Genomic DNA, 18780 nt, shown 5'->3' with positions numbered 1-18780 from the left:
GAAAACAAACACACACACAAACAGCTGTTAAAGCAGAAGTAACTTTCAACACTCATTTTGGTTTCGTCATTCAGACAAAGATGAAAGGCCTAGTCAGGCAATAACACTTCTTGAACATTCAGTTTTGTGTTTCCTCAGGAAAAGGTGATTACGATGAGCATAGATGGACAGCCAGAAATATACAGACATGAAACTCAGATTTTGCTGTTAAAAAATTGTCAGTTTTACTGACATCATACTACTATAAAATCAAGTTTTTCTTGTTATGTGAGCATTTTTTTACTCTGTTTTTAAAGACTGAATAATAAAAATCCAGATGGCACGGTAATCCTCAGCTAACTTTTGCCAGTCTGAATAGCTTTTTATTTGTCTTATTTGTTTTTTGTTTTCTCTATATTGTTGTGAGTACAACTATTTTCATTTTAAAACATTGAGAAAGTCTGGACAGTAGGCTCAGGAAAATCCTCTTGCACCAGTCAGAGAGCTGAGAATAGAAAGGATCAGTATTCCTAAAACAAATCTATAGGTTTATGTTAGACCTGACTAAGCACTCACCTGACTCAGGCAGTTAGCTTGCTGAACAATGAACATGTGTTCCTCTCCCAGGAGGTGCTCACAACTTTACAAGACCCTGGTACTGAAATCAAGGAGGATGAGGAATCGGAGGTTGGGAGGGGAGAATCTCCTGATTTTCAGTTTTGTTTTGAGGTCTTGTCTGAAGAATTTTGTTAAATTACCATTAGAATGAGACAAAAAAAGAAGAAAGCCCAAAGGATTTGATACCAAATGAAGCTCAGCACAGAAGAGTCGCACCACAGAGCACTGCACCACACAAGACAGGCACCAAGATTGATCTCTTTTCTGCACGCATTCACAACGAAGCATGGTGCAGCTGCTCGTTCATTCACCCCCAGCAATGGGCTTCGCATCAAAGGGTTCAATTAAATACATCATTAAGATTTTACTCCATGGAGAGTCAGGTAAGGCAGCAGAACTGTATATATTTTACCAACTGATCAGATTCAGCATTCATTCATGCTCCACAGTCTTTAAGAGTTTCAGTACAAAGGATCTTGTTTCACTTAGAAAAGCCTTGCCAACTGGCAAGATATTTGCTCAGAGGATTTGCTCAGAGCTCCAAGCAGCCACCACTGCAGTGGTATTTAAACACTTCAGAATCTGCAGCAGCAAATACCTTGCTCATACTTCTCAGCAATTAGGTTGAATGTGGCTGATTTTTTTTTTTTGGAAAGCAGAAAAAATAATTTCCATAATTTCTACTTTTCAGCCATGTAAGGAAGAAAATATTTAAGTACTTCTGTTCTACCTTAACTACTATTCTTTAAAATGCTCTGTTTACAGACACAGGAGATCAACTGAAGGAAACAACGACATTAAGATTGATGCTGAACAGTATCAGCTTTCCCCTTCCCTTAAAAGAACATGTTCCTTAAGAATTGCAAATGTGTTCCTTTATGTTTGGGACAGATTTTAAGAGTTATCTCAGTACTCACCTAAAAGTACCCCTCTCCACATCCTGTCCACTTAGCCGGACATGGATCCCTTCTTTCAGAAAAGAGCCAAAAGCCATGTATTCTGCTAAAGCCCAGTCAACAACCCTGTTCTTGGTCATTTCCAAGCGAGCTCTCAAAATCCGAGAGAGTCCTACATTAGAATAAAGATAAGAAATCAATGGTCCTACTTTAAATAAATTTGATATTCATATTACATTCACCATTCTCCCCACTGGCTACAATAAGCTAGAACAGGAAAACCAATCAAGCTTAGATTGATGCTTTAAGTCTTAGTTGCTGATCTACTGTCTTCATCAAATGCAGAATAACTGCAGCCAAGTTAAATACAAATTCAATTCGTTTATCATAGTAGTTCTTCTAGGCCTGAACTGCTAGCAAAGTAAAATAACTTGTTTCCTAGGCAAAGGGTTGTATGTTGTTCATACCTTGTTTTAGCAGAAGAAAATAACATATGGCTATCAGAAACTACTGAGGACAATTAAAATGACTCATGGTCAAATACTTCTTCCTAAATATTTATTTTCACATTTCTAGCACCAAGTACTCTTTTGTAAAAGACTGAAAATGTCATCTATTGGGTTCTTCTCTCTTTCTCACTCATTTTCTCTTGGCATTTGTCTTACTGGATTCTGGAGATACTACAAAGAGAGAAACAGGCAGAGTTAATCAATATGATGAATATCAGGCAAATAGGAAATTGTACCAGCTGCCAATGGATTTTCAGTTGGTAAGCAATGGTTGTTGTTTTGTTTTACTTATTTTATTTTTTATTTTTTATTTTTTTTTACAGTGAAGACATACTTTGGTGAGCCAAAACACAAGTTGCAACACTGTGACTTTCAAAGGGAACAGAAAAAAATTTTGAAGTTGCATCCAGGTGCTTCCAGCTCTGAAGTTATGTAAGCTTACTGAATTCAGTGTCACTTGACACCACCTTATTTTCACATCTGCATTTATGCTTCTGGCAAGCTGTTCTATTTGTTATTTTCCCATTCTTCTCTTTGTTACTTTCCTCATCTTTACAAAAATCACCCTGCTTCCTCTCCATGTACAACTATTCTCTTAGAAATCATCTCACTTTAGACAATAAAATCTTGAAAACCACCTCTTCTTTATAATATACTAAGCAGTTGATAAAACAAAACTGTCTTCCAATTTGTTTTTTTGTTTTGTTGCTGTTTTTTTTTTGAAAGACAAGGAGATACTAAACTGTTTTGTTCTTAGTAGAAGGCCAAAGTACTTCAAAGGTACTTCATCCTCTTCCAATTCTAATTATCCCCAAATTTTCTCTCTCATGGCCTTTTAAACTGCATAAAAGAATCTAGCAGACCAAAGTTTGAGAACTATTTATCCAAGAGGAATGCTTTATGCTAAGATGAATCTATCTCATATACTGGCAAATATTACTTAGAGTCAAGGATTTAATCAAGTTAATAGAGGCTGACTTAATTTTTAATTAGAATGCTTAATACTAAATTTCATTGACTAACTATAATTTAAAATTTATCAGTATCACCAAAGTGCACAAACACGTAGAAGAGTTTAAGTACACCTGTTAGTTGTATGCGCTCAATGCGTTTGCTATTGATAACTAGGAATGCCTTACTCTCACTGCTGGTAGCAGTGCTTAGTTGTGCCAAAGGAACACAAACTCACGGAACATCTACGGCAAACACACTTTATTCCTCAATGGATGATTCTGGAGATGAAAGATTATCTAGAAATTTTATCCACAAAAAAAAAGTTCTCTCTCTTGATCCTACATACATTCCCTACAAGGCAACAAAAGAAAAGAAGATCCCCAACGGAAAAAAAGATCCCCAAAGTGGCTCCACACTTCCCCATGAAATGAACACATCTTTGTTCCCTGTAGAGCTGCTAGACTTCAACCTGACCAGGGATTAAAAGAATTAACTCAGAAGCCTGAGATAATGCCAAGCAATCCCTAAGTGAGACAAGTACATTTAGCTTTTTACTGCAATTAGATGCTAAATTCAGAACTAGATTTCTTCACCCCAAGAGCTAAGACTTTCTGAGAAAAAGCTGTATTTGTGCTATCATCAACATTACCTGCTAAGTTGAAAGGAAAACTTCGGCTGAATTTGGCCACACAAAGTTCATTCAGCTGTACTAAGATCAGGCTCATAGCATAACAGCAGTGTTGCCAGGTTTGAAAAGACCAAGCTCTATTTCTGAGCAGAAACTTGTCTAACTACAAGAAAAGCATCTTGAGTGAATCCCAAATTAACAGTAGTTTCAGCATTTGTAAAAACCTTAACAGTGCTTTCTGAGACGGATACCTCATTTCCCAGTTAGTCCTAAAACGTGCTGTGCAGAGGCAGCACTTTCCATGAGCATTTGATGAATTAAAGGACTATTAACTTAACATTACAATGAGTTTTGCCTCCCTCAGAGAAAAATCTGTTTTAATATGGTAGGGAACAGAAGTGGTGTGACACTGAAAGGATATTACATTGATAACAGAGTAGAACCTTAACTGTCACATTCTCCTTGCCCCTAGGGTAGAAGAAGTAAAATAAAAGACGAGTCACAGGCATTTTCCTCTTTGGTAAAAGGCCCAACAGCAACTCATTTGCAGAAATACAAAACCTGAGCAAGAAATGCAGCCACTAGGAGAAACAAAGACTCCAGCTGACCTGAATGTATCTTGAAGTCTTTGACTGGCACTGAACTAGCTACATTGCCAATGTGAGTCAGCAGGTCTTCTGAAATGCCAGTTGGAGGACAGGACATGCTCTTGGGTTCTCCATCCACGTTAAAGAATCCTGGAAGTAGAAAACTAGCAAGTTCAGGGAACAATTAAGAGATTTCTATGCTATATACAATTTATTTAAAAATACACAACTCTTAATAGACATTCTAAGCAGCAGCCTAAATCTGTTCTTCACCTTTCAAAAGACAATCACTTTCTGCATGACAAGAGTACTTGATCTTACAGGCACACCATGATCTGTTTTGTTCCTACTTTCACTCCCTGCAAATCAAGTCCAACTGTGTGGGCAGAGACAGGCAATAAAAGGCATCTGGCACTTCAATCCCTCCAAGAAGGGAGCATGAGACATACTCCTCCCTCTTCCCAAAGGAACAAAGAAAATATTGTAAAAAAAAAAAACAAAACACCCTCTTTAGTAAACTGAAGAGAGGGTTTTCTCACAGAATCGTAGAATAGATTGATAGAATGGTTGGTGTTGGAAGGAACCTTAAAAATTATCTGGTTCTAACCCCCCTGCCATGGGCAGGGACCCCTTCACTACACTAGACCAGGTTTCTCAGAGTCACACCTTGTTTTCCACTTTTTTTTTTTTTTTTTTTAGAAAGGCTCCTCTTGCAAATTGTTCTGGCAGAAAGCTTTATTTTCTGTTAACACAGAAAAACTGAAAGTCACACAACTTTATTCGAAAGAAACATTCACTGATGTACATTTAAGAGTACTAGACTTAGGACTCAAAATAAAAGCACAGTGATATTAACACTAGGATATAGGAAAGGACAGCTCTTACCAGGCCAAGGTGAATCAAGCCAGTGCTTAATGTGAAGAATCTTATTATCCTTAGATCTAGTGTATGCTTCTTCACATATTCGATCGTACTTTGCAATTTCTTCCTGTGGAACAAGACGCTTTGTTTTCAAAACACCCTTTTATCTGACAAACGATACCTACTGCTCAGTTATCTCTGAGGCACGGCAGATAAATTTTTGCAAGGGAATAAAAAGCTTAAACTGCTTTTACTTTATTGCTAGACAGAATTGCCATTTCTATAAGGTGATCAACATGAAGCTACAGTCGTATCCGTGAGCATTCAAATACCATCTCACTGCTGAAACAAGATTCATTCACACATAATCACCTTCTACAAATGTCAGAATCTAGTCAAATTTTTTCTACTCTATGTATTTCATAGCACTTTCCGTCCCTTTGTTAAAGCAACACTTATGTACATTTATGTGAGATTTGTTCCTAATTACATCATATAGCAAGAATTAAGAAAATTGCTAAAGTAATACCTCCATGGAAATAAGCTTTAAAGCTTTGTATTTTACATGAAAACCAAATTGAAACAGAAAGTGTCAAAGGGTGAAGACTCAATCACAGTAAGGGGAGGAAGGCTTTTAAGCAGTTGCAGTTGTGTCTTCCTACTGACAGCTTAGTAAGTTCCCTTTAAGTCTGCTGACATACTGTACCTCAAACTCTTGCAGTGTTACAGTCCCATCTGCAATCAGTTTGTCAGCATACTTCTTCAGCACTGGCACTTGCTTATGAATCTGCTTGTACATCAAAGGCTGGGTGAACATCGGTTCATCCATTTCATTGTGCCCTCTCCTACGGTAACAAACCTACAAATGGAAAGATTGTTTCTGTTGGTAAAGAAAGATGAAATTTAAAAAGTTCATTTTACATGGTTTTACAGAGATTTAGCCTTATGGTATAAAAACATTTATGGGTTCTTGTGGGGTTGTGTATTTTTTTTTAATTAAGAAACTAAAGGTCATTGAAATCAAACTATGTTTCTTGATTGGGTCTTCTAAGACACATTAAAATTAAAAGAATGATACATAAATGCACAGAATGAAAAGTTAAGAAACCCAAGACTTACTAAGTCAACTACCACATCTTTATTGAATGTGTTCCGCCACTCTGCAGCTACACTGCACACGTACATCACTGCTTCAGGGTCATCAGCATTCACATGAAAAATAGGAGCATTGACTACACGAGCAACATCAGTAGGATATGGAGAGGAGCGTGCCATACGGGGGTCTGTGGTGAAGCCAATCTAAAATATTCCAGAAAATTCCATTAAAATGATGACGTGGGCATCTCCCTATACTTTGCTTTGAATGCTTGATGTTTTTCACTTGACAGTCATTTTACACAACAGTAGTCTTAGGCTTTTCATTTTGGCTACCTATAGGATTATTTTTTTTCCTTTGCTCCCTCTAAAACTAAACAAAACAAACCTAATCCAGTTAATTGTTACAAACTGAATGAAATAAATGTTGCTGGTAAAATATTGTCAAGTCAGAGTTACTACATACTACAATTGTTTCAGGAACATCCTTGCCATTGTAATGAAAAGAGGGGACATTGCATGAAGCTAATAAAAAGGAATAAAAAATACACTAGCAACTACTCAGCACACAAATTGATTGGGAAATGCTCTGCTTATTACCTGGTTGTTGACAACGACATGAATAGTGCCATTTGTAGTATAGGATGGAAGGTCACTAAGATGAAATGTCTCATAAACCACACCTTGTCCTGCAAAGGCAGCATCCCCATGTAATAAAATGGACATAACCTAAGAGGGAAGATAATACACACAAACACACACATATTTAAAAGCAAAACTGCAATTTAAGCTTCTCAGCAGGATTTCTCTACTCCACGTTTCTGTAATGCTCGTAAAATAGAACTGTATTTTTATAATAAACCATATAGACTTGTCAGCATTCTGTTGCCTTTATTGGGTTCCCAAATGAGGTAAGTTTTAAGCCTGCTTCCTGAAGTTAACCTTGAGGTAACATGCTAAAAGCTTTATCTAGTTCAATGGGTGCTATATCCCTTCTGTGAAGCAGAAATGGAAGACTGCAACACAAAATTACTGGTAAATTATTTTTATTAAAAGTACTTTAAAATGTACCAGTAAGACTTACTGCAACATTAAATCCTTACCTTTTTCCCTGCCGTATCCCCTCGATAAAACTGTTCAGCTTTTGTCTTCCCCTGCACAACAGGATCAACTGCTTCCAAGTGCGAAGGGTTAGCCATCAGGGACAGAGTGATTTTCTTGTTTGTTGCTCTGTTGATCCTCTCATGGTACATTCCCAGATGATATTTTACATCCCCAGATCCCTAACACGCAAGATGTAGTCACAACTCAGGAATGTTATTCATACAAACTATATCTAACTGCCTAAAAATTCTGCTTCATTCTGTTAAATGGATTTCACAAACTGACTGCATCGCATGGTACGGAGCCATATTGGAGCAGTTCTTGAGGAACTCCAGACTGCCATAAGCCCAAGTAGAATCAGTTTGGGCAGGAGCAGAAGAAGAGAGTGACCAGGACAGAGCAACAGAGATGAAGTGTTACGGACTGACCAGCACCCCCTTTTCATGTTCCCCTGAGCCACCTGGGAGGAGGAAGTGAAAGAGGGAAGAAAGGGGGAAATGTGTTTTTATTGTGCTTTTAGTTCTCAGTGCTCTAGTCTGTTAGCTGGCAATAAGTTACATTAATCTCCCGATGCTGAGTCTGCTTTACCCGTGATGGTAACTGGTGAGTGTCCTTATCTCAACCAACGAGCTTTTGTTTCATCATATTTTCTTCCCCTGTTTTGTTAAGAAGGTGGTATGAGAGACTGGTGTGAAAGAGCTTAGCTAGTTGCCAGCATGAAGCCACAAATTCTTACAGAATTGATACTCATTTCCCATTTATAAAACAAAGAAAGATGCCTAAAGATTACAAACACTGTTATATGATGTGGAACTGACCTATTTACAATCATTCTTTAGGCTTTATAACTAAGATATCTTCTGCATGTTACAGGTACAGTATAGTCTTTAAATTTGTTAATTTCAGATCGTGTTTCTCAAACTAGAGAAAAAGACAATGCATTTCAGCAGCTGGTAACACTATTATGATAATAACTATGACCTAAAATGACTAAAAACTACCTTGAATATTGATCACTCTATGTAGATGTATTGAAGAAACATCTTACCTCATCAGCTGCTTCAAGTTTGGGATCAAACTGACAGAAGATCTGCTCCAGCTCTTTTCGGATGACATTAGCCAATACATTCAGCCTACCTCTAAAAAAATCCAAACACAAGTATGTCTCAAAAATGGTAATAACAGAATTAACAGTATAATTTTTTTAAAAACAGCCACCACCTCCATCAGAAATTTGCAATTCAGAAATTCACTTTAACCTTTTGAACTTCAAATCCTTCATTCTACCCTTCTCCATCCCATTGCAAAGTTCCTCCAACACATTCCCACTGACAGCGCATAACACCTACTTATCCAGGTATAAACAATTAATTTTGTAGCAATTTTACAAAGATAAATTTTAACATGCAATTTTAACATGATAACATTAATAATTAAGACAGACTGCAGAAGTAAGAGAGATTATCTTGCCTAGCTTTCTCAGTTCTAGACTCAATGGGGTAACTATTGCAGCTCCTGCTACACTTATTTTCATCTTGAAAGTACATAGTTACATTTAGCATTCACCTGTGAAGCCTGTAGCTTCCCACTGACATATTGTTACAGTTCTGTGTTCCCATTAACCACTATAACTATCTCTTGCTTCTCCAGCTTCTCTAGTATCACCTTTGTTAATAAGATTCTACAGGTTAAGCCTGTCTTAAAACACAAGTCCATTCACTGAGGGGCTTCCACTGACATTACCTATGAGGCATCCCCATTATAACATATTCAATTCCCATTTCACTGGATTTATCAATGATGGTCTTAAGTGCAGGAATCATTACTTCACATCCTTCCAAACCAAATCTCTTCTCAGAAGACCACTTGCGAGCAAGGAAATCTTCAAATCTTTATTAAAAAAAAAAAAAAAGAAGAAAGTGTTTGCATTAAGAAAATGTGGCAAAATTGTCGTCAAAAGTATTGTCAAAATCTTTTATCAAATAAAATTACATTACCGTGTTTTAAAACATCTGTGAATACACATTTATAGCCCTCCGGTGGGAAGTCACGTGCTGGGGATGGAGAAGACCCTAGACAGAATTAAGTCTTCCTCCTCCATCTGAGAAATATTTACCACAACTTTGAAACAATTCAGATGAGAAGAAGAGTCTCCACCTCAGACAAAATTCACTTCCCAAGTTAAACCCTGCTCCTTTCAATGTATAAACCTCCCCAGCAAAGAAGTCTCCTCTATGGATTGAAAAAGCCACGAGAATTGGTATTTGCTGGAAGTAACAAATACTTGAAGAAAACAGGAGCAGAAAGCATGCCTATTTCAATGACAGAGCTCCACAGACTATGTGAGGCACCGGCTGGTAACATGCCAAGAACAAAGACAGTGGAATCTCTGCCTCAGCTGCAGCTGGGGATAGATGTCCATCTCTGACAATTCTCTGCTTTTTCATTCTTTAATGCATTTGGGCCAGAGGCAATGCAAGTGGTTAAAATGTACCTTTTAACAAATGCTGAAAGGGTCATATGTTGTAAAGCCTGGAGATACAAAATGCAAACAGAATACATCTTCATGAAAATAACTGTATTAGTTACATCATCTTTGCAATGTTGGGCTTATAACACTGCCATAATCCATTAGTATTTGGCTTACTCCTCACTTAGAATGATGACATTTACCTCTTCAGAATGAAATTGTAAAAGAAATGAAATGAAAAGACTCTCCTTAGCTAACCCATGAATACCTTTACAATTCAGGCATCTGAGCAGCAAGCCAGATCCTCGGCTAAAATATGCTGCCATAATACCTCAGAAGTCAGTGAGGTTATGCCAGTTCATATAAACTGAAAGCAGGGTCCTATGTGAACAGCAGGCCCTACAGGGCAAACCAAAGTGGTGATTGGACAGACCATTTTCCTTCTCCTTTAGCTGCTAGTTAAGCCAGCACTGCACAAGTAGAAAGTTCATCATTTGAGGCAGGCTGTCACTGTGTGTGTAGAATTACAATATTTCATAAGTCCCCCACATATGCCAGTGTGAGTTCACAAGGGCAGGCAGCTCTGCTGTCGCTGCATGTATTCAGTACCCAGCAAGGAGCCAGTCTGATGAAAGACAGCTGCTGACAGAAGGAGGAATCTGGAAAGACTTGACCCTGCACAGGTGTAAGAAGATGCTCAGACCAGACTACAGAGTCGTCATCTCTCTTTGACATGTTGACTGATGCACACACACAGAAACTCAAAATATTCAGTGTTTTATGGCAGGAAGACCCTTTGTTCAATAAACTGTTTGTAAACACCGCAAAGGATGAGAAATCTTATAGTAAAACACAGTTTCAAGTACCTAAGCATGTAGTACTTCGAAGTAACATTTTTAAGAACAGATTCTTGAGCAAAATTAGGCTTTACAACCAGCTGTTCACAAAACCAGTTTTCTTGATCATTTTCAGACAAAACAAGCAGGCTAGAGATAGACGAATGGAAACTTATTTAAACTTTTTTCTTCCATTTTCAGCAGACAATTAATTTATCAGAAGAACATTTGGCTCCTTCATGCTACTAGAAACCGAAGATTTTTCCACAGCTTGGACAGGCAGGAATAGGCATTTTTGCTACTGTCTCAAGATAAATGGAGATGGTTCATATTGAAGGCTTGTTAAACAAACTTACTCAAGTGCAATATTCACTTTGCTGTTAAGTGATTTTTTTTATTTTTTTACTTCTGTTTAAACTTAACTTTTAGCCAAACAATCTTGTTACGATACTGGCAAACAAAATACCTGACAAAATATCTTCCAAGACCTCCAGTGGGTACTTCATTTTAAAGTACTTGAACAGAGAAGCTTAATCAATAAACAAGCCTTCAAATATTGCTAACTCTCATGTTTATCATATATGCAAACTGTTTCAAAATGTAAGAACTGTAATAAATCTCATGCCTGAGAAGAGAGTCTTATTCAAGGGAAGAAAGGGTAATTCAATCTCTGGTGATACAGTATTCCTATACAGATAGCCACAACAAGAGCAATCAATGAGCTGTTTCCAAACATACTTTCAGATATTGCAGAGAACAAAATTCTTTCTGCCAGGTCATGCAACAGTAGAGCACATTTTGGTGTACCTCAAAAGGCAAAGGGCAAAAACATAACTTGAAATAACACTGTCTCTCTCAAATCCAGTCCCATCTTGGCACCGTTTTCTAAAGAGACTGTTAGCATCCCAGTGAGTCAAACAAAGCTCATGTCAACGTTTCACCCATCTACAAATCCTCCTTGAGCTGACAGTTAGGACAACTTCTTTTGATGACATGCTACCAGAAAGATGTACAGTACATACCAACTGTCAGAAGATCTGTATCCAAAGTTGTTCTGTTTTCTGAAACAGTTTATGAATCTTTAACACATAGGAGTAAGATGTTTCAACTAGTTTGCTGAAACAATTTTTTCACGGTTTTCTCCAAAAGTTAATGAAAACATTGCCAGATTCACTACTAAAGCCTGTGCAAGCGTTAAACTACACAGACTTCCTTTTAAGAAAACAGAACATGAAGTCATTACACAGATCTTGACATACCTCACAGTACACGCTTTGCCTTGTCATCGTAGCCAGGTTAACTGCACTTACCTGTACTCCAGATTTCATTTAGACTCTTCACCTCCACATCAACAGTTTATTGAGCTTCCCACACCACATTACGCCCAGCAATCACAGCACAGTTTCCCAGCACCACTCCAGCATACCTCATTGAGCGCACCAGCCTTGCCAACAAAGTCCTTTTTTCCTCATTAGTAAACTTCATAACACCTGGCGTCTCAAACTTCTGCCGGATCCACTGGCACTGCTCCACATCATTGATGAACATAAACTCCAAGCCTATGTGTTGGCAGTAGGTATTCTAGGATGCCAAAGAACCAATACAGAAGCCTTAGGAATTAACTGGCCATGAGGAAGCAAGTATATTTTTAAAATTATCCTTTCTGTTACTTTTCTGAAAGCTATCTTCCCCACACTAGTCCTATAAGCAAACAAATATTTTAATGAATCCAGTTTGTGTGCCGGCAAATTAAAACTTTCTCTACAAAGCAACATTTCAAATGAAAAAGTATTGCATGATGATCCAGCATCATGCAATACTTTCAAAATAGGCCAACATATCTGCCTTAAACTTACTGGCTTATTTCACCTAATGTGAAGCTTTTCTTACTGGCATAGTATAGTCTTTTCTTATATGCAAAGATTGAGTGATTTATCAGAATTTATCCTGTCTTTTTAAAACACCACCTAAAGTCAAGTAATAATGGCAATAACAAGACAGCTATAAAGCCTCATGCAAATTACTTGATAGCTGTCAATTCTCAGAAGGCTGAAAATCCAAAAAATAAGCCAAGCTGCTCAGACCAGAGAAATGAGAGGAAAAAATGGCAAAAACACTTCAAAACTTTTAGTTCCTTCTATTTTTTTTTCTTACTTTAAAAAGAACATTGCACCCCAAAAACACGTTCAAAACAAAGTCAATAAAAAAAACACATTGTGAGTTTGAGTTAAAACCATTCTGAACAAACAGTACGTGCTCTCTGCTACCTCTAAAAAGGAATTTAATGTTAATTTCAGCAAGAAAAAAAAAAATCTAAAGCTCTGGCAAGAGGATGGAAAACTGGAAGGTTATTTCCTCTTTAACACAAATCAGTGTCTTGAGGCTTTTAGATTTTCCTATTGATTTTCTCCATTTATTTGTACATTATGATTTTAAGGATTCTCTTGAAAAGTGCTGCACAGACATGCTAGAAGTACAAAAACCAAAAAGCAAATACAGAGCTCTAAAGCACAACACAAATGTGCTTATGCATCAGATAAGCGGCTCTAACCATGGGTCAGATATGCAAGTCAACACATTCCCTTAGTAACTGTATGCAAGTGTTTTATCTGTGAAACACAAAGTACTAAGGTTCTACTCCTTTCAAGCAACATAAGCTCTTTTTGCAAAACTATGGCCTAAATTAGGATTCTACCATATTCACATTTTTATACTCATCCTTAATCTATACATTCCAGACATCCAGTCAATGAAACTAATGGAGCTACCATCTCTAAAAAAACATTCAAGGGTTATTTTGCTGTCATTTGCTGTATTAATAATTGTCAGTTCTTTGCGACTTACAACTAGAAAAATGTTCACTTGTTTTGGAATCTCAAATCACAAATCAAAGATGTCACACTGACCTCCAGCCGTTTGATGATCTCTCGTAAAGAAAGACTGTTCTCATTTCCTCCTATGAAAGTGGTTGTAGGCAGCTGAAAGACTTTGTCCAAATCCGATTCATGTAAACCATAAAACCCTACAACATATGCATTATCAATTAGCAAAGCAAGGTATGAAACAAAAACAAAATTAGAATTGTTTTTCAAGCCACCACAAACTGAAGTTTAATAAAGAGATATTAAAAAAGAAGGACACGGATCAAGAATTGAAAATGTCAATATTTTGAATGCATCCATCGGTACAATGAGCTGGATTCAATTCTGGAATTTAAAGAAATGTGTTCATTAAATAGCAGGAGTACAAGACTGATAAGGAGTACAAGACTGATATCAATGCAAGTTAAAGACTATGCACGCCAATGTTAAACCTGAATGGGAAAAGGAAAAATGGCTTTTTAAAATTGTGTGTGTATATATGTATTAAACTTAAAATACATTTTATAAATAAATATTTACATAGAGAGAAATTATATGTGCGCACATATAAAATATTTAAAAGTATTTAAATATTAAAAAATAAAGTTTCTCTATTTTTATTTTTGAATGCTTTGTCTTGATTCAAGATATGTTGCAGACATCCACTGATCTGACAACCAGCACATAACTCTTAAATCCATGTATAATAGTGCTCTGCATTCCCTTTTAAACTTACTTCTTGAAGATAATAGACAAAAAAGCAATTTAAAGATTAAGTATGGAACTTAGCATTTGGAGTTGGAGTCAGGCCAAAGAACCGTGTTGCCATCACTTTTACTATACAGCACTTTCAGTAATAACACATTCTGTTTTAAAGTTAATATATTTTCATAGATATTTTAAAATAATATATAGTAAAACAATACATTTTAAAGCATTGAATCTGACATGACTAATACAGGTGTCTGTGTACCACCTTGTCTTCTTTCTGGCACTATATTTGTCTTTTTCAGGACCAAATTAATTCTCTTTTTCTGTAACACACACATACACAAAAATGGAGAGCATAGTTTCATTTGAAACAAAGTAGTGCTACCATCCTATATTATTATTCTTTGCTGTCTTTCTGTCAGACTTCACAGGCTCCTCATGCTGTGTCATGCAAAAAACAGAACACATGCAGGCACACACAGAACATCTGTGCTTCATACCATAGCACTGCATATTTATGGAAGCATCACTTCATGTTTAAAGAGATACAATCTTACTGAAAACCAAAAGCTACTAAAAGCAATTCTAGAAATTGAACCACTTATTTGGTAGGTACAGCTGTAACTAGATGCATTTTAAAAGAAACTCTCAGAATAAACTGCATACCATGAAGTTCCTAGAAGAAGAAACCGAAGATGAGACAAGGAAAAAAAAAAAAAAAAAAACACTAAAATACTTTCTGGACTATCAGAGGCCTTTCACAAGTTTGCTGCCTGGAACATTCAAGGATTTTTGTGTCAGACAGCATTTGAAATCCTTTTTTTTTTTTTCCCCTCATTTTTTTTTTCCTCCTGTTCCAAGACTAGGTTAGCAACTGTTTCCCCTCACAAAATGAAATGTCACTTTAGTTACCACACTCTGAGGCATATCCCTCCCAAATCATTTAGTTCCAGCACATTTTTCTGGTGCTCACAACGCCTTCAGTATGATCCTTTTTGGCCAGTCACAACACTGCACTAAGCTGTCTGCAAAACGTAAAGAAATTTGTACTGACTTGCCAACAATTACCCATGATCAGAACAAATTATTTTTAGTTAGTAAACTCTGTTGTGTTTTCTAGTAGGTACTTCCCTTTAATTAAAACTGATAAACTTCAAAGTGAACCTTGATTTGTGAAAGCACCTCTGCCCGTAAAGACTTACGCACTCTACTAGTGCCTTTGAACAATCAAAGGTCAGAACTGCTTCTTCCCTACCACCAGAAATAGAAAGAACAGAAGCAAAGAGGCAGTAGATGTACTTAAAGTAAAACTAAGCAGAACTTGTTTTATCTACTGCTTGCACTATGTTTTATGTAAGGTCCAAAGAGCTTCCCTACATATCAAAGAAAAATTGATTCACTGTCCTTAGCAAGTAGAATACCCCATTTTAAGCAAACCAGGTGGATTAAAAAGTAGAGGAAAATCAATCAGACGTTTCTTTATTGAAATAGAGCAGGAACAAAGAAACCGATCAGAACAATTCCTCAAAGAAATGCCCTCTTACCAACCAGAAAACCCCTTGCAAAAGCAGATCCCAGTGTAGTATATTCTTCCAGCAGCAAACTAAAATGCTCACTGTTGGATTACATAAAATTCAAGAATTCTACAGTTTTCATGTTTTCCTCATGAAAACTTCAGACTTCTCAAAGTCTAACAGAAGGGGTAAGTAGCAGAGACTAGAATCCAACTTTGGCATAGAACTACTACCAAGTTCCCTCAACCCACAATTTTGCTTATTGGTTTTGTTTTTTGTTTTTTTTTTCATATTGATTAGCCTACATGTCCCCAGTCAAAACAAGTATCAAGCATAAAGGATATGAAAGCAATTTAGAACACCAGAATCTTGGCCTTCTGTACTGATTAGTCATAATGTCTGGTGTGGTTAAAAAAAAGAGGACTTCCTTTTTTATGTTCTGCTTATAATCATTATTGATAAGAAGGTGAATTCACGGGAACCTTAACTTCGCTTTTGGAGTAGAAATTCCATCATCCTGAAATCTGAGCCTCCTTACAGAGACACAAAGAACTACTCTGTGATATCATCAAGCAGAAAATGTAGAAGCCTCCCTGAAATGTCTTCTTCAATCACTTCAACCCAGGAGACAAAAAAGACAAGTAACCATTGCAAATAATAAGGCATACAGTGTACTCACCAAGTTTATCGATTGTAGTGATTAAGTCAGATGGAACAAATGAATCCAAGTCTGCATCCAGAATCCCAAGAGGATCTAGCTGAGCGACATGATGGCCACGAATCTGAAAAAAAAATAAAGGAATAAAGTAAGAGAAAAAGAGAAAACATGCTAATAAAAGTCAGACAAAAAGTCACCAATATCTCTCCAAAGTATGTAGATAGGCCATGAAGTCAAAATAAGCAATCACTACTAAAGTCAAGAGAGAGTCAGATTTGCGTTTTTTTCCCCTAAGAACAGAAAATAAGCATTATATCTCAGGATATGTACACTATTTCTATTAATAGCTGTTTACTATACATTAGGATGCAAGTTTTAGTTTGGCACACAATTTAAAGTAAAATTACACTGAAATCTAAGTAAAGAAACTGCTGAAGATGGTAAAATCTGAATCTCTGGGTAAAATTAAGAAAAGATGACTAGTCTATAAATCATTTGCTATTTCTGTCATTTTGTATTTTTGTCTGAATCCTTCTTTCAGCAGCTGCAGAATACCAAAATATGGCATTGCTGACCTAAAACATGGATTGATGAAAAAGAAATTCCTATTGGAATTGAAGGGATCAGTCTTCATGAGCCTGGCTCCATATCACATAGCAACATCTATTTTCATTTAAGGAATTTTGGTAATTTCATCTACCATATGAATGATATTCAAGACATGAGGGAACACACTCCGTGTTAGCAGAAATACTGGTGTCGTGTGCCACAAGTTGCTATAGATTAGTGCATTATATTAACGCGTGACATTGCTGAAGAAATAACTAATTGATTCAATAGAGCCATACAAGTTTTTTTTGTTTTACACAATGTCTTTTATACATGAATCAAATGTACCAAATTAGCTCACAAAGTTTTTTCAATGAATATATTACTGTTTTCTCCTTATTACTTTTCTTTTTAAAGGACAAAGTTCAGATCACCTGGATAGATTTTCATTCACACTAAGTACTCTACTTGTCTCTGGGAAAAATATTAATACACTGCAATATTAATAATAAATTACATCACACAGTAATAAAGAGTGATTAAAGTGTGGCTCATTTACAAGACGTGACTTACAAAAACACTATTCAGATATTCTACATTTGCAGGAAAGTTCACAACAAAATTCCTTCCACTCGTAAGCAAACAAACCAAACTAAGGCATCTTTTGTAGAACCACCAGACGTGTAAATTCAGTCTTGCCTCTGAGATTCTTTGCATCTCATGAATCACCAGCAATAAAGCTCTGACAGGCCAAATGATGCCCACAGCAACATCTGTGCCACCTCATTGTTTACAGCAGCACAAAGTCTATCTGACTGGAACTAAGCAAACAATTCTGTCTCAAGCATCATCAACAGGAAAGAATTCACCTCCCTAAGCTACATCTGCTGCGCAGTATTAGCAGGAAGATGAGGATTAGCAAGAACGCCAAAACCCAAAAGAGCAAATCAGTAAAGCGCTGTGCCATGTTACACGCCAGGAGCAGTCAGATCTTTAAGTAAAGCACAGTATTTCCCACAATATCAAGTTACTTTTTAATAACAGCACTCCAAAATGGGAAACTTAACGATTTGGCAACAGATAACTGGTAAGCTAACACTAGACACTCCATTATAATGAAAATGTAGACAATAATCTAGTTTTCTAGCATGTGCCTAATACAATACACACAATACAAAGAGAGGTATAAATTCAGTAGTACAGGTTGGGGAAAATCATAGCTGTCTTCTTTTCTACCCACCTACAAACAAGCTACACAACAGAGCTCATACTCTGATTGCAGAACAGTCATTATTACCCATAATAAGTGGGACCTAAAGGAAACCAAAAGGATGGAAAAAAAAAAAAAACAAAAAAAACATAATTGCAAGATGCATTAAATTCATCAACCCTGGGAGAGAAGGGGTATTTTTAAAAATTAGCCAAACAAGAAAAGGCCTAAAGTAAGAGTGTCAAAACTGCCGTGTATGAGATTCATCATCTACAAGAAACTTCCGATCACTAGTCCTGGAGAGATTACAAATATCTGGGAGACGATAAAGTGATGCAAAGGTAAAAATATTTAGAGACTGTTACTACAATGATATTGTTCTGGAAAGGTTCCCCATACCCTGCCATGATTTTCCCATAGGAAAAAAAAACAACTACATATACCACAACTTTTATACACGTCTATGCTCCCAAGCAAAAAGGTTTGTATTTTTCCAATGCATAAGTACTGTATGAAAATTACACACAATATACTTTTATAGACAGCTGCATCCTCATCCTTTGGTTCATAAGAATAATGTGCCGTCACAACTGACAGTATTTAAAACTGTCTGTCCTGGTTTTGGCTGAGATAGAGTTAGTTTTCTTCCCAGTCGATGGCACAGTGCTGTGTTTTGGATTCAGGACCATGTAGAACATTGAGAACCAAGGACAATGTTGAGAACAACGCTGATAACACGC

At 36.7% G+C, this 18780-nt stretch overlaps 1 protein-coding gene across 8 annotated transcripts in view; it reads right to left on the bottom strand.

Moving 5' to 3' along the window:
• Window positions 1-18780, bottom strand: part of OGDHL (oxoglutarate dehydrogenase L) — a 56885-nt gene that overhangs the window by 23773 nt on the left and 14332 nt on the right. For 7 of the 8 annotated variants that reach the window (XM_027460381.3, XM_027460377.3, XM_027460378.3 and 4 more), the window contains 12 exons: window positions 16303-16405; window positions 13444-13559; window positions 11964-12118; window positions 8975-9121; window positions 8280-8370; window positions 7231-7410; window positions 6728-6856; window positions 6152-6331; window positions 5739-5891; window positions 5057-5159; window positions 4193-4321; window positions 1515-1665 (listed from right to left, as the gene is read on the bottom strand). In XM_027460381.3, coding sequence (XP_027316182.1) covers window positions 1515-1665; window positions 4193-4321; window positions 5057-5159; window positions 5739-5891; window positions 6152-6331; window positions 6728-6856; window positions 7231-7410; window positions 8280-8370; window positions 8975-9121; window positions 11964-12118; window positions 13444-13559; window positions 16303-16405 — 1637 coding nt within the window. Of the gene's footprint in view, window positions 1-1514; window positions 1666-2034; window positions 2174-4192; window positions 4322-5056; window positions 5160-5738; window positions 5892-6151; window positions 6332-6727; window positions 6857-7230; window positions 7411-8279; window positions 8371-8974; window positions 9122-11963; window positions 12119-13443; window positions 13560-16302; window positions 16406-18780 lie in introns of those variants that run through there. The other variant, XM_072040079.1, reaches the window with a different exon arrangement.

This window comes from Anas platyrhynchos, chromosome 6, assembly GCF_047663525.1.
Source record: "Anas platyrhynchos isolate ZD024472 breed Pekin duck chromosome 6, IASCAAS_PekinDuck_T2T, whole genome shotgun sequence".
NCBI classification, from domain to species: domain Eukaryota; kingdom Metazoa; phylum Chordata; class Aves; order Anseriformes; family Anatidae; genus Anas; species Anas platyrhynchos.
This window is presented reverse-complemented; position numbering and strand designations above follow the sequence as displayed.